This window comes from Chiloscyllium punctatum, chromosome 2 (assembly GCF_047496795.1).
Source record: "Chiloscyllium punctatum isolate Juve2018m chromosome 2, sChiPun1.3, whole genome shotgun sequence".
Lineage (NCBI taxonomy): Eukaryota > Metazoa > Chordata > Chondrichthyes > Orectolobiformes > Hemiscylliidae > Chiloscyllium > Chiloscyllium punctatum.
The window spans coordinates 3479217-3502569 of NC_092740.1; the positions used below are offsets into that span (position 1 = coordinate 3479217).

Here is a 23353-nt window from a genome sequence, read left to right on the forward strand (position 1 = left end):
TTTGTGTAAGGAAAATCATGTTGCACAAACTTGACTGAATTTTTTGAGGAAGTTACCAAAACGATTGAGGATGGCAGAGCAATAGACATTGTTTACTTGGATTTTAGTAAAGCTTTCGACAAGGTTCTGCATGATGGACTAATTAGTAAAGTTGGTCAAATGGGATTGAGGGTGAGCTTGCCAATTGGATACAGAATTGGCTAAACAGCAGGAGAGAGAGAGTAATGGTGGAGGGTTACTTTTCAGACTGGAGGCCTGTGACCAGCAGTGTTCATCAGGGATCGGTTCTGGGTCCACTGTTGTTAGTCATTTATATAAATGATTTGGATGAGAATATGGAAGGCATGGTTAGTACATTTGCAGATGACACCAAAATTGGTGGCGTAGCAGACAGTGAGGAAGGTTTCCAAGATTGCAAAGGGATCTTGATCAAATGGGTCAATGGCTGAAAAATCGCAGATGGAGTTCAGTCTGGATAAATGTGAGGTATTGTATTCTGGTACAACAAACAAGGGCAGAGTTATAAAGAAAATCTCAATTTTTTTTACTGGAGTGTAGGAGGTTGAGGTGTGACCTCAGGTTTACTAAATAATGAGAGGTATGGATAGAGTTAATGGTAGCTGTCTTTTCCCTAGGGTGGGGGTTTTCCAGACTCGGCACATAATTTTAAGGTGAGAGGAGAAAAATTTTAAAAAGACATAAGGGGCAAGTTATTGACCGAGGATGGTTCACATGCCGAATGAACTTGCTGAGCAAGTGGTGGATGTGGGGACGTTTGGTTAAGTACGTGAATAGGAAAGGTTTGGAGGGTTATGGACCAGGAGCAAGCAGGTGGGACTAGTTTAGTTTGAGATTATGTTCAGCATGGACTGGTTGGACCAAAGGGTCTGTTTTGAGCTGTATGACTCTAAGATTAGATTCCCTACAGTGTGGAAACAGGCCATTTGGCCCAACAAGTCCACACTGACCCTCCAAAGAGTAACCCGACCAGACCCATTTCCCTCTGACTAATGCACCTATCACTATGGGCAATTTAGCATGGTCATTCACCTAATCAACACATGTTTGGATTGTGGGAGGAAACCAGAGCAAATCCACGCAGACACAGGGAGAATGTGCAAACTCCACACAGACAGTCACCCGAGGCTGGAATCGAACCTGGGACCCTGGTGCTGTGAGGCAGGAGTGCTAACCACTGTGCCACCCCTATGACTCTTGACTATTTTTAAGAACTGATAGCAGCTGGGAAAAGATGGGAATTATTCTGAGGATAGGGACTGGGGATGAAAAGGAGTAAGTGGATAGATGGTGATGGAGCCCAGAGAGAGAGAAAGCGAGAATGAAAGTTAGGCAGACAAAGGGAGGGTTGATAGTCATTCTTTAGTGGTGCTGGAAAAGCACAGCGGTTCAGGCAGCATCCGAGGAGCAGGAAAATCGACGGTTCGGACAAAAGCCCTTCATCAGGAATACAGGCAGAGTGCCTGAAGGGTGGAGAGATAAGTGAGAGGAGGGTGGGGTGGGGAGAAAGTAGCATAGAGTACAATAGGTGAATGGGGGAGGGGATGGAGGTGATAGGCCAGGGAGGAGGGTGGAGTGGATAGGTGGAAAAGGAGATAGGCAGTTAGGAAAGTCATGGGGACAGTTACTGAGCTGGAAGTTTGGAACTAGGGTGAGGTGGGGGAAGGGGAAATGAGGAAACTGTTGAAGTCCACATTGATGCCCTGGGGTTGAAGTGTTCCGAGGTGGAAGATGAGGCGTTCTTCCTCCAGGCGTCTGGTGGTGAGGGAGCGGCGGTGAAGGAGGCCCAGGACCTCCATGTCCTCGGCAGAGTGGGAGGGGGAGTTGAAATGTTGGGCCACGGGGCGGTGGGGTTGATTGGTGCGGGTGTCCCGGAGATGTTCCCTAAAGCGCTCTGCTAGGTGGCGCCCAGTCTCCCCAATGTAGAGGAGACCGCATCGGGAGCAACAGATACAATAAATGATATTAGTGGATGTGCAAGTAAAACTTTGATGGATGTGGAAGGCTCCTTTAGGGCCTTGGATATAGGTGAGGGAGGAGGTGTGGGCACAGGTTTTGCAATTCCTTCGGTGGCAGGGGAAGGTATCAGGATGGATGGGTGTGTTGTCGGGGGGGCATGGACCTGACCAGGTAGCCACGGAGGGAACGATCTTTGTGGAAGGCAGAAAGGGGTGGGGAGGGAATAGTCAGCCAGGGAAGAAGAGAAGCTGCTCATGGGAACCATATGTGAGTGAGAATGGGCTGGCTGTGCTGGAAACAGCCTGTGTAATGACAGGCTCTGGGCTGTGGAGGTGGCTAAAGCACACAGAAGGACAGGTTCAAACTGGAAAATTATTCACCTCAATACAGAGTTCTGAAGGCTGTAGGGTCCAAGCGTAAAATACGCTGAACCTCTCTGAAGCACTGCAGCAAGCCTGAGACCGAGATGTTGGCCTGGGGCAATAGTGATGTGGTGAAGTGGCAGGCAACAGGAAGGTTTTTACAGACAGAACATCGATATTCCGCAAGATGGTCACCCAGTCGATGTTTCAGCTCCCAGATGTAGCGGGGACCACACTGCGAGCAGTGACTACAATCGGCTACATTGAGTGAAGTACAGCTGCTTCACTTGAAAGGTGTGTCTGGATGTGTTGGATAGTGAGGGGGGAGGAAGTGAATGGTTAGGTGTTACACTTGCTGTGGTTGCAAGGGGCGGTGCTGTGGGGGTATTAGGTGGTGGTAGGTGTGGAGGGGGACTGGACCATGGTGTCCTGGAGAGAACAGTCCCTACAGAAGGCTAAGAAGGGAGGGATGGGGAATATTAATCTCTTCACAAATGCTGCCAGACATGCTGAGCTTTTCCAGCAATTTCTGTTTTTTGTCTCTGGAGGGAAACGTGTTTGGTTATGGCATCCCATTGAAGGTGCAGACCAGTGTATTGGAACAGCTTGGCTAGAGGTTTAGCAAGTTCTGGAGCATAACTTCAATACTATTGCCGGGATGTTGTCAGGGCATCTTCTACTTTGCAGTATCCAGTACCTCCAGCTATTTCTTGTTATTGCATGGAAGGAATTGAATTGACTGAAGACTGGCATCACTGCTGCTTGGGACTTCTAAAGGAAGCCAAGGTAGATCATCCGTTTGTCCTGTCTGCCTGAAGATTGGTGCAAATGCCTCAGCCTAGTCTTCTGCACTGATGCGCTGGCCTGGCTGTCATTTACAATAGGAGAAAGTGAGGACTGCAGATGCTGGAGATCAGAGCTAAAAAATGTGTTGTTGGAAAAGCACAGCAGGTCAGGCAGCATCCAAGGAGCCCTTCGTGAAGAAGGGCTTATACCCGAAACGTCGATTCTCCTGCTCCTTGGATGCTGCCTGACCTGCTGTGCTTTTCCAGCAACACATTTTTTAGCTGTCATTTACAATGGAAATGTTTTTGGAGCCTTTCCATCTTGTTATTTAATTGCACTATATAACATGTTTAGCACAGAAGTAGATTTAGTTTGTCCAGCCTCGTTTGAATTTCATATTCCCCTCATATCTGTAATTGCTTGCTGCACCTGCCTGTCTACTTCCATTGAGTGGTCTATGAAGAAACCCAGATGCCTTTCTACTCCACACTCCCCAGTATACCACCATTTACATCATCAATTAAAACAGAAACGGATGGAAAAACCCAGCAGGTCTGGCAGCACCTGTCGAGAGAAATCACATTCAGTCTGAAAAGGGGTTTCGCTACTTTGTCCAATTTTATTATTTATTAACTTTTCTGATCGCACTTGATATAATTGAGTGATTTGCTCTGCCATTTCAGAGGGCAGTTAAGAGTAAATCACATTACTGTGGCTCTGGAGTCATGTATAGGTCAGAACAGGTAAGGATAGCTGTTTCCTTCCCTAAAGGAGATTAGTCAGCCAAATGGTTTTTTTTTAACAACAATCCAGCAATTTCAATGTGAATTTGAAGTTCCACATTGACTAATTAACTAAAAGCACAGGGTGCAAAAGGTAACAGAGCCCGAATCAGTGTTCCTTGGAGTTAAGGGAGAGAGATCCTGATGAGAGAGAACTCAGTGGAAATGCATATCTTGAGAATTCTTCAAAAGTGAAGCCAAGCACCTCCTTCCCAACCCCCCCACCCCCTCCATCCAGCTCCTCCACCACCTTTCATCAGTTTGTGATGGGTAGAGGGACGCCAGATTGCCACCTTCCCTTAGTTGGTGCAGAATCAGGCAGGTGAGCTGCATGGGGCAGCGTCATGCTGGTTGCCATGGTGCAGTATTATATCACTGTAATCAGGGAGACTGGGTGTTAACGCGAGTCCCGGAGGGAGCTGGAGCGAATCTGTGGCTGGAATGTTTAGGAAGTTGTGTGTTAGCAACCTGCTTTCTCATGCAAGAAACTGGATGAGTGGGCAGATCCAATCACACTGTAACCCTTGGCTTTCAAGTTTCTCTCTGAACATGTGGGAAGGGAAACAGGTGTCAAATGAGTTAGTTACCTCTACAAAGAAGCAACTAAAACAGGAAGGGCCACATGTCATGCTGTAGGTTTCTAGGATTCTGTGAACAGGTAAATTTATTAACTGTGACTCACACTGAATGCACAGCAGAGGGAGAAGCAACTAACGTGACCCAAGCAACTGAATCATGTTGTTTGTAGACTCTTCTCCTGAGCCTCTCGTGTTTTTGCCAGGCCCCATCTCTAAGAAAATGATGAATTCTATGTAATCACATAATCTTGGAGATCCTTTGAGCTGCTCTGAGGAACAGCAGTTCCTGATATTGACAAAGATAATTCTCTAGGCAAAAGTGAGGACAGCAGATGCTGGAAATCAGAGTCTAGATTAGAGTGGTGCTGATTCCTGATGAAGGGCTTTTGCCCGAAACGTCGATTTTCCTGCTTCTTAGATGCTGCCTGACCTGCTGTGCTTTTCCAGCACCACTCTAATCTAGACAAAGATAATTCTGTAAGTAGTGACGTCAGTTATGAAGGCAGGGTGGCCCTGTGGCTATACTGAGAGTGTGATTCCTCGTGTAAACCTGTTGTTACTATTTTATTGCAGGGAGCAGGGAGAAGGGCTCACTGGCGATTGCAGCATCTCTCAGATCGCATCCCAACATGTGAAGCCAGACACTGACAGGTGAGGGAGTATTGTTACCACTGCACTGCAAGTCAGACGTTGAAAAGATCCTCAGGTTAATCTCTGCAATGGGCAAAACATGCAGATCAAGGATGAAGGAAGAGATTATTCAGAACCCAGTCAAAGACCAGAACTGACTGATCAGTCTTCTTGGGTTCAGGGGAACCAAAGGAAACAGAGCCAAGGGAAAAGATGGAATAGAACTAGAGACAGAGAGTATTCAGTAAGCCAGAAGACATGAGGGAATAATCATTAACGCACAGACAACTCCGGGTAGGGGAGTGAGAACAATCAATATCTCAGGGAAGGGGATGATCATTATCACATGGAGGGGAATAATATCGCAGAGAGTGGGAATTATCAATATCTCAGGGAGGGGGGTAATCAACATCACAGAGTGGGGGGGGTGGGGAGTGGACAGTATTCAGTGACAAGGGAATTGGGGGAGTTGGGGAGTATTCAGTGACAGGCGGAGTGGGGGGTATTCAGGGGGGAGTGGGAGATATTCAGTGATGGGGGAGTGGGGGGTGTTCGGGGGAGTGGGTGATATTCAGGGGGGAGTCGGGGGTATTCAGTGATGGGGGGAGCGGGGGGTATTCCATGACAGGGGAGTGGGGGGGTACTCAGGGGAGTGGGGGGGGGGGAGAAAAGGTGGGGGTATTCAGTGAAGGGGAGTGGGGGGGGGTATTCAGTGATGGAGAGTGGGGGGGTATTCAGGGGGGAGTAGGGGGGCTATTCAGTGACAGGGAGTGGGGGCTATTCAGTGACAGGGAGTGGACGGTATTCAGTGACTGGGGAGTGGGGGGGTATTCAAGGGGAAATGGGGGGTATTCAGTGACTTGGGAGTGGGGAGTATTCAGTGACGGGGAGTGGGGGGTATTCAGTGACGGGGAGTGGGGGGTATTCAGTGACGGGGAGTGGGGGGTATTCAGTGACGGGGAGTGGGGGGTACTCAGTGACAGGGAGTGGGGGGTATTCAGGGTGGAGTGGGGAGTATTCAGTGACAGGGAGTGGGGGGGTATTCAGGGGGGAGTGGGGCGGTATTCAGGGGGGAGTGAGGGTTATTCAGTGACAGGGAGTGAGAGGGTATGGGGGGGGAGTGGGGGGTATTCAGTGACGGGGAGTGGGGGGGTATTCAGGGGGGAGTGGGTGTACTCAGTAATGGGGGGGTGGGGTCAGTGAGCTTCTCATGGTCGCGGAGGTCACATCCAGACTGAGCCACAGCCCGTACGAGTCTGTCGTTTGGGGATTTTGGTGTCGATGTGGGAATTGTAATTTTTCTTTTGTTCCTCCACTTTATCAGTTTAAAATTCAGTAGTCTTGTGAAAAGGTTTTTTTTGCGGTGGTTCACTTGCGAGGCTGTGTCTAATGGCTGCAAGCTGCACTCTGATTTGTCATTGACACCGTTCTCTCACCCTCTCATGCTTTCTGTTCATTCTTTCCTCAGCTCTGACCTTTTACCCCTCCAGGCTGCCTCCTCCCAATTGCAGCCTGTTTTAAATTGTCACTCTGTGCCCAGTCCACCCACATCGCCTGTGTCAGTGCCAGCTGCGACCCAGACTGTGAATCCTGATGGTCAGACTGTCAACGTGTCTAATCTCTGTCGACAAATGCTCCAGGATGAAATGTCAAAACTGGTTCAGGTAATGTAAAATGTTTCTTTTCTGTTCATTAATCCAGTCAGCTGACCAGATCCTATTGTTCATCGATATGCATTTACAGATCCAGATTCTCTCTCCAAACCTCGGTGGAGTTCCCCTTGGTGTTTTCCATCGGTCTGTCTTTGTTGGACTCCTGTTCTCACAGACAGGTTTTCCTTCTCCGTCTGGACCCTTTCTGCTGTCACTCTCTTTATTATATTCACTGTCTCACTCTCAGCTCATCTATTCTCTCTTATATCAGGCTACACAAATGTCTCATTCTCTATCCCCCTCTCCCTCACACTCACAACACTGTGGCTCTCACTGCCTCCAACTATAGTCCATATGCCTGATTCCTGACAGTGAGAGGTTTCCTCATGAGGAGACATTGAGGAGCTTGGACCAATTCTCCTTGAAGATTAGAAGAACAAGTGATCTTTTTGATTCTAAGCTTGTTGGTAGGAGAAATGATGAGAAAATGTTTCCCTCAGAAGGATATAGTACGAGGGAGAAATTTCAGAATAGGGGTGACTTTCATATAAGACAGAGATGAGGAGAAACGTATTCTCCCGAAGGTCGTTTGTCTTTGTAATTCTCTCTCTCTCGCTGAGGGAGGAGTGGAGACTGAGTCAGTGAGTATATTCACATTCAAAGCTGAGTTTTGAGCAGTGAAGAAGTTGAAGGTTATGGTGACACACAGGAGAGTGCCGTTAAGGCTCCAATCAGATCAGCCAAAGAATACAGGACAGAAGAGGCTGTTCGGTCCATCGTGTTTGTACCACCAAAAATATACCATTATCTACATGAGTCCTCCTTTCCTGCACTAAGCCCACAGCTTTAAATGTCATGACTTTTCACTTGCCCAACCAAGTACTACTTCTTGAAGGTTGTGGGGCCTCCTGCCTCAACTTCCCCACCCCCCCACCCCACTCCTCCCTCCCAGGCAGTACATCCCAGACCCTCACCACCCTCTGCGTTGGAATCATGAGCTGCACATGGTTGGGGGGGGGATCACATCCCCAGACTGAGTCACAGCCCGAGTGGGTCTAGTTCAGGGGATCACATCCAGACTGAGACACAGCCCGAGTGGGTCTAGTTCAGGGGATCACATCCAGACTGAGACACAGCCCGAGTGGGTCTAGTTCAGGGGATCACATCCCCAGACTGAGACACAGCCCGAGTGGGTCTAGTTCAGGGGATCACATCCCCAGACTGAGACACAGCCCGAGTGGGTCTAGTTCAGGGGATCACATCCCCAGACTGAGACACAGCCCGAGTGAGTCTAGTTCAGGGGATCACATCCAGACTGAGACACAGCCCGAGTGGGTCTAGTTCAGGGGATCACATCCCCAGACTGAGACACAGCCCGAGTGGGTCTAGTTCAGGGGATCACATCCCCAGACTGAGACACAGCCCGAGTGGGTCTAGTTCAGGGGATCACATCCAGACTGAGACACAGCCCGAGTGGGTCTAGTTCAGGGGATCACATCCCCAGACTGAGACACAGCCCGAGTGAGTCTAGTTCAGGGGATCACATCCAGACTGAGACACAGCCCGAGTGGGTCTAGTTCAGGGGATCACATCCCCAGACTGAGACACAGCCCGAGTGGGTCTAGTTCAGGGGATCACATCCCCAGACTGAGACACAGCCCGAGTGGGTCTAGTTCAGGGGATCACATCCCCAGACTGAGACACAGCCCGAGTGGGTCTAGTTCAGGGGATCACATCCCCAGACTGAGACACAGCCCGAGTGGGTCTAGTTCAGGGGATCACATCCCCAGACTGAGACACAGCCCGAGTGGGTCTAGTTCAGGGGATCACATCCCCAGACTGAGACACAGCCCGAGTGGGTCTAGTTCAGGGGATCACATCCCCAGACTGAGACACAGCCCGAGTGGGTCTAGTTCAGGGGATCACATCCCCAGACTGAGACACAGCCCGAGTGAGTCTAGTTCAGGGGATCACATCCAGACTGAGACACAGCCCGAGTGGGTCTAGTTCAGGGGATCACATCCCCAGACTGAGACACAGCCCGAGTGAGTCTAGTTCAGGGGATCACATCCAGACTGAGACACAGCCCGAGTGGGTCTAGTTCAGGGGATCACATCCCCAGACTGAGACACAGCCCGAGTGGGTCTAGTTCAGGGGATCACATCCCCAGACTGAGACACAGCCCGAGTGGGTCGAGTTCAGGGGATCACATCCAGACTGAGACACAGCCCGAGTGGGTCTAGTTCAGGGGATCACATCCCCAGACTGAGACACAGCCCGAGTGAGTCTAGTTCAGGGGATCACATCCCCAGACTGAGACACAGCCCGAGTGGGTCTAGTTCAGGGGATCACATCCCCAGACTGAGACACAGCCCGAGTGAGTCTAGTTCAGGGGATCACATCCAGACTGAGACACAGCCCGAGTGAGTCTAGTTCAGGGGATCACATCCAGACTGAGTCACAGCCCGAGTGAGTCTAGTTCAGGGGATCACATCCAGACTGAGACACAGCCCGAGTGAGTCTAGTTCAGGGGATCACATCCAGACTGAGACACAGCCCGAGTGGGTCTAGTTCAGGGGATCACATCCCCAGACTGAGACACAGCCCGAGTGAGTCTCGTTCAGGGGATCACATCCAGACTGAGACACAGCCCGAGTGGGTCTAGTTCAGGGGATCACATCCCCAGACTGAGACACAACCCGAGTGGGTCTAGTTCAGGGGATCACATCCCCAGACTGAGACACAGCCCGAGTGAGCCTAGTTCAGGGGATAACATCCCCAGACTGAGACACAGCCCGAGTGAGTCTCGTTCAGGGGATCACATCCAGACTGAGACACAGCCCGAGTGGGTCTGGTACAGGGGATCACATCCAGACTGAGACACAGCCCGAGTGAGTCTGGTTCAGGGAATCACATCCAGACTGAGACACAGCCCGAGTGAGTCTAGTTCAGGGGATCACATCCAGACTGAGACACAGCCCGAGTGAGTCTAGTTCAGGGGATCACATCCCCAGACTGAGATACAGCCCGAGTGGGTCTAGTTCGGGACATTTGGAGGCAGTGTGGGAATTAAAACCTTAATTTTCTTTCTCCACTTTAATGGTTTAAAATTCAGTAGTGTAGTGAAAAGGTTAATGAGGTAACTGACTCAGCTGACTGAGTGACTGTTACCAGTCAATCACCTGAATTCTGAATAGAGCCTCAATAGGTATTGACTACGATTGAACTGAACTGATGTGAGTCATCTCAGCTCACCTTCAGCTGTATTTAAGAAAGGGTTTGTTGAAAACACACAAACTGTAAGTTGTGCACGGTCAAGAAGGAGAGATCACATCTGGATTGAGACCATAAGATGTGGAGGTGCCACTGTTGGACTGGGATGGGCAAAGTTAAAAATCACACAACACCAGGGTATAGTACAACAGGTTTATTTGGGAGTACAAACTTTAGGAGTGCTGCTCCTTCATCATGTAGTTACAGCAACAGAATTAGGCCATTTGGCCCATCGGGTCTGTTCCTTCATTCAGTCACAGACAAGCAGCAGGCTGTGAGAACACAGCAAGGCAGGCAGTATCAGGGGGGAGAGGGAACACAGCAAGGCAGGCAGTATCAGGAGGGAGAGGGAACACAGCAAGGCAGGCAGCATCAGGAGGGAGAGGGACACAGCAAGGCAGGCAGTATCAGGAGGGAGGGACACAGCAAGGCAGGCAGTATCAGGAGGGAGAGGGACACAGCAAGGCAGGCAGCATCAGGAGGGAGAGGGACACAGCAAGGCAGGCAGTATCAGGAGGGAGGGACACAGCAAGGCAGGCAGTATCAGGGGGGAGGGGAACACAGCACGGCAGGCAGCATCAGGAGGGAGAGGGACACAGCAAGGCAGGCAGTATCAGGAGGGAGGAACACAGCAAGGCAGGCAGCATCAGGAGGGGGAGGACACAGCAAGGCAGGCAGTATCAGGAGGGAGAGGGACACAGCAAGGCAGGCAGCATCAGGAGGGAGAGGGACACAGCAAGGCAGGCAGTATCAGGGGGGAGGGGAACACAGCACGGCAGGCAGCATCAGGAGGGAGAGGGACACAGCAAGGCAGGCAGCATCAGGAGGGAGGGACACAGCAAGGCAGGCAGTATCAGGAGGGAGGGGAACACAGCAAGGCAGGCAGTTTCAGGAGGGAGGGGGAACACAGCAAGGCAGGCAGCACCAGGAGGGAGAGGGACACAGTAAGGCAGGCAGTATCAGGAGGGAGAGGGGACACAGCAAGGCAGAGTATCAGGAGGGAGAGGAACACAACAAGGCAGGCAGTATCAGGAGGGAGAGGAACACAACAAGGCAGGCAGTATCAGGAGGGAGAGGGAACACTGCAAGGCAGGCAGTATCAGGAGGGAGGGGGACACAGCAGGGCAGGCAGTATCAAGGGGGAGAGGGGACACAGCAAGGCAGGCAGTATCAGGGGGGAGAGGGAACACAGCAAGGCAGGCAGTATCAGGAGGGAGAGGGACACAGCAAGGCAGGCAGCATCAGGAGGGAGAGGGACACAGCAAGGCAGGCAGTATCAGGAGGGAGAGGGAGCACAGCAAGGCAGGCAGCATCAGGTGGGAGAGGGAACACAGCAAGGCAGGCAGTATCAGGAGGGAGAGGGACACAGCAGGGCAGGCAGCATCAGGAGGGGGGGGAACACAGGAAGGCAGGCAGCATCAGGAGTTGGAGAAGTCAATGATTCAGGAGTTTCCCGCGTCAGGACTGGTCCATTCGATCATGACTGATATGTTTTTCAACTCCATTCTCCAGCCTTCACCACATAGACCTTGATGCCCTTACTAATCAATCACCTTTCTGTCTTCATCTTGGACACAACCTATAGAGATGATGCTTTTTGCTTGCTTTGTTTTTCTGGTTGTTTATATCTCAATGGAACAAACTGAAGGGCAGGATCGAGGCCTAGCATCAAACACGTGTTCATTGGTTGGTGAGAGCGACTAATGTGACTGTCTATTATTGGTTACTTTCAAATAGATGATCAACAGGAACATCTTTACAGGTTAACTAAAAGACAATTCAGCATTTTTAAAAATCAACTTAAGAACTGAATAAAACAGAGAAAAAATAAAAACTGAAAGAACTGTGGATGCTGTGAATCAAAAACAAAAACAGAAATTGCTGGAAAAGCTCAGCAGGTCTGGCAGCATGTGTATCAGAGTTAACATTTTGGGTCTGATGACCCTTCCTCCGACCTGAGATGTACAGCCAGGCAATGTGGGAACCCCATTGTGGTTCAGAGTGACCACATCTGTAGTGAGGGAGAGCATTACCTGGATGCTGTGTTTCAGGAAGCAGTCACACCCCTCAGATAAATGACCATGAATTCGGGCAGTGGTCAGGAACAGGAGGGTGTGACTCTGAGTGAGGCAGGTAGAGGGATCCAGGAGGTAGGGCTGAAGGAGCCTCAGCCCTTGAGCTTGTCTAACAGGTTGGAGATTCTTGCCCCCCGTGTGGGTGAGAGTGAGGACTGTAGGGAGGATGAGCTCACTGACCATAGCACTGTGGTACAGGGAGCCATTCAAGAGTGAGGAGAAAAGAGAAATGTAGTTATAATCAGGGCTAGTATAGTCAGGGGAATAGAGACTGTTCTCTGTGGCCAGGGTTGAGATTCCCAAAGGCTGTATTGCCTGCCTGGTGCCTGGGTTCAGGATCTCTCATCTGGGCTGCAGAGGAACTTGGAGTGGGAGGGAGAAGATCCTATTGTTGTGGTTCGTTTAGGTGTCAATGATATTGGTAGGAAGTGGAAGGAGATTGGAATAAGGGAATATGAGCAGCTAAGGGCTGAATTAGAAAGCAGGACCTAAAAGGTGATAATCTCTGGATTACTACCTGAGCCATGAGCTAATTGGCACAGAGTCAACAGATTAAAGAGGTAACTCTGTGGCTCAAAGATTGGTGTGAGAGAAACGAGTTTGAATTGATGGGACAGGGCCCCGGTGCAGGGGAAGGAGGGAGCTGCTGCAATGGGATGGGCTTTGTCTGAATCCTGTTGGGACCAGAATGCTGGTGGCTCACAGAACCCAGGGCTGGGGGGTAGGGCTTCAACCTAAACTGTTGGGATGTAGGTTCAGATGGTTGAAAGATTATGGAAAATGTTAAAGGTAGGAGAGAGTTTCCAAAACAAGTAATAGGATCGAAAGTATGAAAAGGGTCAGATATTGGCCTTCAGGCTCAGCAGATAAGGGGAGAGCTGTGAGAATGGGGGACAGTCAGTACAGGACTGAGGGTGCCGTACACAAAACAAGGGAATTGAGTTTGGAACACTGAAATTGGCAGGGTACATTATTGGGGGTTTCACAGAAGTCCTTTTCCTGAGATCTGTTACCAGCCTGATTTTGCCAGCCCACCTGCATGTCGCATTTCCCCAGGATTATTGTAATAATGCCTTTTCCATCTCCCGGTATAATTTCTTCCCCACATCCTGAGTACAGTTAGGAAGTCCGCACACAACTCCCATTAGGCAACACTTCTCCTGTACGGTTCCATGACATTATCCACACCGATTCGATGTCTTCCCACACTATATCATTTCTTGTTATTGATTTCATTTCATTTCTTAGGAACAAGGCATCCCCTCTCCCCATCAGCCTGTCCTTTAGGTAGGACTTGTATCCTTGGATATTTAATCCCCAACCCCGATCCCTTTACAGACACACCTCTGTGAAACCCCCAATAATGTACCCTGCCAATTTCAATCAGTGTTCCAAGCTCATTTCCCTTGTTTAGTGTACTGCACCCTCAGTCCTGTACTGACTCTCCCCTTCTCATAGTTCTGTCCTTATCTGCTGTGTCTGCAATTTGAGGAGAAGCTGGAACCAGATGTATCAGTATTACAGTTAAGTACAAGGACCTACAAAGTTGTGAGGGAGGAGCTGACCAGAGCTGATTGGAAGGGGAGTCTAGCAGAGAAGACGGTGTAGCAGCAATGGCAGGAGTTTCTGGGAGTAATTCGGGAAGCACAGCGGGAATTCCTCAGAAACAAGAAGAAACATGCTCCACATGCAGTATTTTCTCAGTGGAGATGGCCTTTGGAAACCTGAAGTGCAAAGGGTTTTTGGAGTCTCTGATGAAGGACGCCTGCCTGAAACGTCGATTCTCCTGCTCCTTGGATGCTGCCTGACCTGCTGTGCTTTCCCAGCACCACACTCTCAACTCTGATCTCTGGCATCTGCAGTCCTCACTGTCTCCCTTTGAAGTCCTAGTTCAGGATTCTTTTAAGGTTAACCTGCAGGTTCAGTTCAGTTGGCACTTCGGAAGGTAAATGCAATGTTAGCTTTCATTTCAAGGTATGCTGGTGTCGGGACTGGAGTGGACACAGACAGAAATCAGACGACACTGGGTTACAGTCCAAAAGGTTTATTTGAAACCACAAGCTTTTGGATCATAGCCCCTTCGTCAGTTGAAGTGAGAGAGAAGCACACAGGCGGCACAGTGTTTATGGGCAGAGGAATCAAAAGATCATTCAAACGGTCTGAGTGGAGTGTTGAAAAATAGGTCAGTGCAGGTGACTGAGAGTGTGAGGAAAGTGTCAACAGCTGAATAACAAGCACAGGGATGACCTGTAATCCGATTAAACGAGGCACAGATAATTACAAAATATTAAAAATAAGGTGGTGCTGGGGGACAAGCCAAATGATTGGAACAACATGGAATAGAAACATTAGCTGCTGGAAAAGCCCAGGTGGTGAATCGGTGGCACAGATTGCCACAGAGGACTGTGGAGGCCAAGGCTTTGAGTGTATTTAAGACAGAGACAGATAGATTCTGGATTAGTGAGGGAATGAAAGCTTGGATGGTGGAGCTGAGAAACATACAGGCTGTGCTCGATTGATCGGGCAGAGTTGATTGGTAGAATGGCCTAATTCTCATTCTATTACAATCCCTGGGAGAAAAAACTTCTCCTCAAAACTCCGAACATTCTGCCTAAAATTCCACTCAGGATGACAGCTGCTTTCTGTTTGTCCTATCCATCTGGCACAGTGGTAATATCCCTGCCCCTGGTCCAGGGGGTCCAGCTACAAATCCCACCCGTTGCACAGGTGGGTATTAACGTCACTGAACAGGGTTATGAGAAAAATAGGTACAAGTGCCATTTCAAGTAGTTTTTCAAAGGTTGTGAGGTTTCCTGCCTCAACTCCCCTCCCAGGCAGTGCAGTCCATATTCCCACCATCTGCTGGATGATAAAGGCTTTCCTCAAATTCTCCCTAAGCCTCCTGTCCCCTCACTATTCACCCTTCCACTGAATGGGAACAGCTGCTTTCTAACTGCGCACCCTGGTCCATGATCCCCATAATCTTATCCACCTCGATCAGGGTCCCCCTCAGCCTTCTCTGCTCTAAAGAAACCAACCTGAGCTTCTCCAGCCTGTCTTCATCACTAACCTGCTCCATCCCAGGCAGTATCCTGGTGAATCCCCTCTGTACCCCCCTCCCAGTACAATCCCATCCTTCCTATAGTGTGGGCACCAGAAACTGCACACAATCCTCCAGCTGTGTCCTCCCTAAACTCCTGTACAGCTCCACCAGAACCTCCCTGCTCTGATCATCCAAGCCTCGACCGATAAAGGCCAGTGTCCCCATGGCCGCCTTAACCACCCTATTACCCTGTCCTACCACCTCCAGGGGTGTGTGGACAAACACCCCAAGATCCCTCTGTTCCTCTGAGCTTCCTGCTGTCCTGTCATTCACTGAGTACTCCCTTGTCTTGTTCCTTCTTCCAAAGTGTATCCCCTCCCATTTCTCACAGTTTAATTCCATCTGCCTCTGATCTGCCTATCTGACCAATCCGTTTCTATCCTCCTGTAATCTAACACCTTCCTCCTCACTGCCAACCACCCGGCCAATCTTTGTGTCATCCACAAACTTCCTTCCCATCCCTCCCACATTCCCATCTCCATTGTTGATGAAGATCACAAACAATAAGGGACCCAGCAGTGATCCCTGTGGGACACCACTACACCCTGGGCTCCAGTCACACAAACTGCCTCCTGTCACCACCCTCTGTCTCCTGACACTAAACCAGCTTTGGATCCATCTTACCAAGTGACCCTGGATCCCATGAGCTTTTACCTTCTGTATCCGTTTCCCGTGTGAGACCTTGTCAAAGGCCTTGCTGAGATCCAGATAAACTACATCAACTGCCCTCCCCTCATAAACATGAGGGTGTAGATAAGGTGAATAGCCAAGATCTGTTTCCCAGGGTAGGGGAGTCCAAAAGTAGAGGGTACCGGTTTAGGATAAGAGGGGAAAAATTTGAAAGGGATTTGAGGGGCAACTTCTTCACACACACATATATGGAGTGAGCTGTGAGGAAGTGGTAGAGGTGGGTACAGTTGGAACATTTAAAACATTTATAGGAAAGGCTTCGATAAATGTGAAGATTAATTTTCCTCCTTCACTATTTTCACTCATTGTTTCCCGACCACTGATTAGATTAGATTAGATTACTTACAGTGTGGAAACAGGCCCTTCGGCCCAACAAGTCCACACAGCCCCGCCGAAGCGTAACCCACCCATACCCCTACATCTACATCTACCCCTTACCTAACACTACGGGCAATTTAGCATGGCCAATTCACCTGGCCGGCACATCTTTGGACTGTGGGAGGAAACCGGAGCACCTCGAGGAAACCCACGCCAACTCGGGGAGAACGTGCAAACTCCACACAGTCAGTCACCTGAGGCGGGAATTGAACCCGGGTCTCCAGCGCTGTGAGGCAGCAGTGCTAACCACTGTGCCACCGTGCCACCCACGATATCAGACTCACTGGTGTATAGTCCCCTAACCTGACTCTACCACCCTTATTGTAAAGTGGAAATTGCTTCAAAGACCGAATGGCCTCCTGGTGTTCCCATTTCTTGTGTTCTGATGTTTCTTCGCTCTCTTTGGTTTTCATTCCCACCCTAACAGCTCCAGCAAATCAACTTCATGACCTTAATGCAGATGGTTGGATCCTCAGTGATGAACCCTCCCAACCTTGAGCAGCAGCTTCCACCCATTCACAACCGGAATCAGGCTCCTCCAGAACCAAATCCAAACACCAAGCCAGCTGCAACCAGTCAGCTTCCTGCCCCGGGAGAAAGCCAGTCTCAGAAAGCAGTCATGAAAACCAGTCTACCACAGGACAGTTTAACTCAGGTAAGGAATGAAGATGACGATAGTTGATATTCAGGGTAACAGACTGTCAGTTTTTATATGAGGTCTGGCAAATGCTTTTCCTGCTGTCTGCTGCCAGTGCTGAATCTCCAAGGCCCTCGGGTCGTAGTCCTGTGATACACTGTCCACCTAGTTCTATTTCATCATTGGGAGCATCAGGGTAGAGGCATGTCCCCCCAGCTGATGTGGTTCACCATTGATCATGCTGAATAATCTCACTGACCGAATGGAGGGAGACTCCGCAGTAAACACTGTCAGTCATTTGGCAGTACAGAACGTGCGGCTGGCTGAATAAACACACATTTCCTTGAAACTTTTTAACTTGCGCTCATTAGGACAATTTGCAAGAAACATCAAAATAAAGGAAAACACCATTTGCACTTAATAAACGAAGAGTGCTTATTGGTTGTCAAGTAGACTCCGTTTGGTTGAAGCATTGCCATGGGGGTTATACCAGTTGGATGATGACTGACAATTCACTGACAAGATTTGTTTAAATTTAAACCAAGCAGATTGACTGTGATTTGTCAAGGTTTTACACAAAGAAGTGTACTATTACTTGCTGCACCTATTTTTTTGAGTTGAAACAGATGCTGTGTGTGTGTAAGTGTCTATGTCTGTGTGTAAAACAAAAGCACAGACCAATTTCTGTACTTATTGAGATCAACGAGCGTTAATTCAAAATAAATCTTAGCTACAGATAAAAAATTATAACTGTTGGCATATAATTCTTCTAGTGGGACTTTTTTGAAAATGTGGTAGTGTCTGAACAAGTTAAGATAACTCGTACTGTACGAATTAAGACACTAACCTTTCATAAACACAGCCCCACCCAAACAGAATCTCACAAAAACTCAGGGATGTTACAGGTGGGGGGAAACTCAGGGAAGGCAGTTCAGTGGATCCTGTTCACACAGTTTGCTGAGATGATTCATGTTCTCTCCCCACATCCTGGTATCAGTCACAAATCATCCCACTGCCTTGCTACCCCACCCCACCATAGCACAGTGTGAATCCCAAATGTCCCACTCTCTCCCCACAGCCCTGTATCAATCCCAAACCAATCCTACTGCCCCACTCTCTCCCCACAGCCCTGTATCAATCCCAAACCAATCCTACTGCCCCACTCTCTCCCCACGGCCCTGTATCAATCCCAAACTAATCCCACTGCCCCACTCTCTCCCCACAGCCCAGTATCAATCCCAAACCAATCCCACTGCCCCACTCTCTCCCCACAGCCCTGTATCAATCCCAAACCAATCCTACTGCCCCACTCTCTCCCCACAGCCCTGTATCAATCCCAAACTAATCCCACTGTCCCTCTCTGTCCCCACATCCCTGTATGAATCCCAAACTAATCCCACTGTCCCTCTCTATCCTCACATCCCTGTATCAGTTGCCAGCTAATCCCACTGTCCCACTCCGTCCCCACAGGCCAGCATCAATCCCCAACTAATCGCGACATACAAGACGATCAGAGGATTAGATAGGGTAGACTGTGAGAGTCTTTCTCCTAGGATGATGATGTCAGCTTGTACGAGGGGGCATAACTACAAATTGAGGGGTGATAGATTTAAGACAGATGTCAGAGGCAGGTTAATTACCTAGAGAGTGGTAAGGGTGTGGAATGTCCTACCTGCCAGTGTAGTTAACTCAGCCACATTAGGGAGATTTAAACAATCCTTGGATAAGCACATGGATGATGATGGGATAGTGAAGGGGGACGAGCTGAGAATAGTTCACAGGTCAGCACAACATCAAGGGCCGAAGGGCCTGTTCTATGTTCTAATCCCACTGCCCTGCTCTATCCCCATTTTTCTATACCAATCCCAAACTAATCCTAATGCCCTACTCTCTCCCCATAGCCCGATATGAAACATCAAACTAATCCAACTGCCCTGCTATCTCCCTGTAGCCCTGTATCAATCCCAAAATAATCTCACTAACTCTATTCCCCATTTCCCTGTGTTAATTTGAATTTAAATCTATTATTCTATACTTCTTCCAAAAGCTCACACTTCCTGTAAGATCAGTTTGGGGTGTCTCTGAATCCAGACATGGAAAAAGATCTTGTTTCATTATATTTGCATTGAGTTGAAATCATGATATCAGAAATGATCTGTGTTTGAACTGTAATCTGATGTTGTCCTTTGTAACTCTGAAGCCAGAGGCAGTGTTCCAGGTGCAGGAAGGTGATGTGCCTGGCCAGCCAGGGATCACAGTCTCCCAGAGTCGTTCCAATTCTGTCCGACCTTCCCTCCTGCTGCCTCCCCGGGCTCAGCCGCCTGCGACAGTCTTTCAGTTTTCTGCTGGGTTGTATTCGGCAGCCCCTCTCCCACTGCTGCGATTACAGCCTCACTATGAGCTGAGGGTTCCCCCTCCATCCTCTGTCAAGATGCCCAGCTCCATCTCTTTGCTACGGCCCACAAGACGGGAAGCCTGGGCCCCCAGACTGGAGCCCACTCACCATCCTCAGCCTGGCTTTCCAGCCCACCTGAACTCCTCTGCCTACGATCCTGGGGCTGTGCAGAAAGCCATGGAAGAGGAGAAGAGGAAGGAGGAGTTGTTTCGCAGAGGCCCACCCAAACATCTGAACTTGGAGCAGTATCAGCAGCCAGCAGCTTCTCATCAGAATGACTCTCCAACACGTCTCCCTTGGCACGGTGCAGAGAAGGCCCAGATAGGTGTCCACCGTCCATCCTCTCACACAGACTCCCCGCCAATATATGGGCTTCCTCTCCTCCACCTCCCCCAGCCGACCCACAGCACACTCTTCCCTCCAGCAAGGCAATGGGTCGTGTCTGAGGCTGGGTCTGGGCAGAAATGGGCATCCTCCATACCATCGGTTCCAGGTCCCAGAGGCCAGCAGCATCTTCGTGGCTTCTGTCACGAGACACAGGTAAGCAGGGCTCAGAGTGGGGGGGATGGCGGGTGATCACACACTGAGGGGGCGATGGAGGGGGGTGATCACACATTGGGGGGGGGGGAGAGTGATCACACACTGAGGGGGTGATCACACACTGAGGGGGCGATGGAGGGGGGTGTTCACACACTGAGGGGGTGATGGAGTGGGGGGTGATCACACACTGAGGGGGTGATGGAGTGGGGGGTGATCACACACTGGGGGGGCGATGGAGTGGGGGGTGATCACACACTGGGGGGGCGATGGAGTGGGGGGTGATCACACACTGGGGGGGCGATGGAGTGGGGGGTGATCACACACTGGGGGGGCGATGGAGTGGGGGGTGATCACACACTGGGGGGGCGATGGAGTGGGGGGTGATCACACACTGGGGGGGCGATGGAGTGGGGGGTGATCACACACTGGGGGGGCGATGGAGGGGGGTGATCACACACTGAGGGGGTGATGGGGGGGTGTTCACACACTGAGGGGGCGATGGAGGGGGGTGTTCACACACTGAGGGGGCGATGGAGGGGGGTGATCACACACTGAGGGGGCAATGGGGGGGGGTTATCACACACTGAGGGGGCGATGGAGGGGGGTGTTCACACACTGAGGGGGCGATGGGGGGGGGTGTTCACACACTGGGGGGGTGATGGAGGGGGGTGTTCACACACTGAGGGGGTGATGGAGGGGGGTGTTCACACACTGAGGGGGGGGTGGAGGGGGGTGTTCACACACTGAGGGGGCAATGGAGGGGGGTGTTCACACACTGAGGGGGCAATGGGGGGGTGTTCACACACTGAGGGGGCAATGGGGGGGTGTTCACACACTGAGGGGGCGATGGAGGGGGGTGTTCACACACTGAGGGGGCGATGGAGGGGGGTGTTCACACACTGAGGGGGGGGTGGAGGGGGGTGATCACACACTGAGGGGGCGATGGAGGGGGGTGTTCACACACTGAGGGGGCGATGGAGGGGGGTGATCACACACTGAGGGGGGGTGTTCACACACTGGGGGGGCGATGGAGGGGGGTGTTCACACACTGAGGGGGGGTGTTCACACACTGAGGGGGCGATGGAGGGGGGTGTTCACACACTGAGGGGGCGATGGAGGGGGGGGGGTGATCACACACTGAGGGGGTGATGGAGGGGGGTGTTCACACACTGAGGGGGCGATGGGGGGGTGTTCACACACTGAGGGGGCGATGGAGGGGGGTGTTCACACACAGGGGGCGATGGAGGGGGGTGTTCACACACTGAGGGGGCGATGGAGGGGGGTGTTCACACACTGAGGGGGCGATGGAGGGGGGTGTTCACACACTGAGGGGGCGATGGAGGGGGGTGTTCACACACTGAGGGGGCGATGGAGGGGGGTGTTCACACACTGAGGGGGCGATGGAGGGGGGTGTTCACACACTGAGGGGGCGATGGAGGGGGGTGTTCACACACTGAGGGGGCGATGGAGGGGGGTGTTCACACACTGAGGGGGCGATGGAGGGGGGTGTTCACACACTGAGGGGGCGATGGAGGGGGGTGTTCACACACTGAGGGGGCGATGGAGGGGGGTGTTCACACACTGAGGGGGCGATGGAGGGGGGTGTTCACACACTGAGGGGGCGATGGAGGGGGGTGTTCACACACTGAGGGGGCAATGGGGGGGTGTTCACACACTGAGGGGGCGATGGAGGGGGGTGTTCACACACTGAGGGGGCGATGGGGGGGTGTTCACACACTGAGGCGGCGATGGAGGGAGGTGTTCACACACTGAGGGGGCAATGGGGGGTGTTCACACACTGAGGGGGCAATGGGGGGGGGTGTTCACACACTGAGGGGGGCAGTGGAGGGGGGTGTTCACACACTGAGGGGGCGATGGAGGGGGGTGTTCACACACTGGGGGGGCGATGGAGGGGGGTGTTCACACACTGAGGGGGCAATGGAGGGGGGTGTTCACACACTGAGGGGGGCAGTGGAGGGGGGTGTTCACACACTGAGGGGGGCGATGGAGGGGGGTGTTCACACACTGGGGGGGCGATGGAGGGGGGTGTTCACACACTGAGGGGGCAATGGGGGGGTGTTCACACACTGAGGGGGCGATGGAGGGGGGTGTTCACACACTGAGGGGGCGATGGAGGGGGGGGTGATCACACACTGAGGGGGCAATGGAAATGTTTGTCCCTCTGAGTGGAGTGGAAGTGTGGTTTCTCACTCCCATGGAGACGGGGTAGATGGAGGTGGGTTGGCAAATTTATTCCGTGCAGAGGGCTAGAAAAAATTGGGGTCTTGAGGTCTAAGGAGAGGTGATCCGTTATTCTCTCAGGAGGAGAGGATGTCTTCGTCCCTGGCAGGTCAAAAGATGGCAATCAATGAAATGGCTAAATGCCGATTCGCTTCCAAAGTGTGGAGGTTTTATATTATCACAGTATTTAGGCTGGTAAAGTCTCCTTCGTGTTTCTTGCTTTGTGGCCCATTATTACCAATACTCTCGAGTAACAGTGTGTCCCATGGATAAGCCTGTCTTGATCGGAAGGTGCAGGGAGTATCCAGGCTCAGACTAGGTTGTTACATTCCAGAATAAATTATGTTTTAATAAGAGCTAGGATCAGGTGTCGGCCATTCAGTCCTTCAAGCCTGCTCCACCATTCAATATGATCATGGCCGATCTCATCGTCATCTCAACTCCCCCTTCCTGCCAGCTCTCCATAGCCTGTTAGTTATTAAGAATCTATCTATCTCCTCTGTATAGTTGCTCAATATCCTGGCCTCCAACACACGCCGGGGGAGTCAATTCTATAGATTCATGATCTTTCGAGAGAAGCAATTTCTCCTCATCTCTGCCTTAAATCTACTTCCTTTCATCCTAAAGCTATGACTCCTCATTGTAGATTGTGCTACGTGAGTGTGTGTGGTGGTCCCAAGTTATTCCCTCACACAGTTCCAGTTGTCCACGATGAGCCGGTATTCACTCTACTGCTGTGCAGTTTAAAGCACTAGGAGAGCACCTTCTATGCCCACATCTTTATTGAAAGATGACATTGATGTTATCCCTCATTCCAGGTGTCAATGATCCATCCTCCAAGACTCATACCAGCTCAGGACCTTGTTGCATTTGAGCAGCGCCGACTTTGTCGATCTCAACAACTTGCCAGACAGCAGCAGCCTGAAAGCTTCTTCCTTCTGAAGGGCAACATTGAGCCATTTGAGTCCAGGACTAGCTATGACAGTAAGAAGAGGTGAGACCATGCATTTACAGTTCCCCACTTTTATGCTCGCGTCCTTTTGCAATAAATGCCAACCTTCCTTTTGCCTTCCTTATGACCTGCTGTACCTGTAAACTGGTTTTCCATGATTCATGCACAAGGACACCCAGCACTCTGAAATTTCCATCAGTTTAGATGATAAGTTGCCTTTCTATTCCTCCAACTGGGGTGTTTCGCTTCACACTTTTCCACATTAATCTTCATTTGCCAAATGTTGATCTATTCATCTAACC

The 23353-nt window shown here is 50.8% G+C and overlaps 1 protein-coding gene across 7 annotated transcripts in view; it reads left to right on the forward strand.

The window, feature by feature from the left end:
* cplane1 (ciliogenesis and planar polarity effector 1) overlaps positions 1 to 23353 on the forward strand; it is a 254280-nt gene that overhangs the window by 145234 nt on the left and 85693 nt on the right. For all 7 annotated transcript variants that reach the window (XM_072592860.1, XM_072592875.1, XM_072592868.1 and 4 more), the window contains 5 exons: positions 5059 to 5136; positions 6584 to 6779; positions 16714 to 16941; positions 19124 to 19858; positions 22918 to 23093. In XM_072592860.1, coding sequence (XP_072448961.1) covers positions 5059 to 5136; positions 6584 to 6779; positions 16714 to 16941; positions 19124 to 19858; positions 22918 to 23093 — 1413 coding nt within the window. The remainder of the gene's footprint in view (positions 1 to 5058; positions 5137 to 6583; positions 6780 to 16713; positions 16942 to 19123; positions 19859 to 22917; positions 23094 to 23353) is intronic.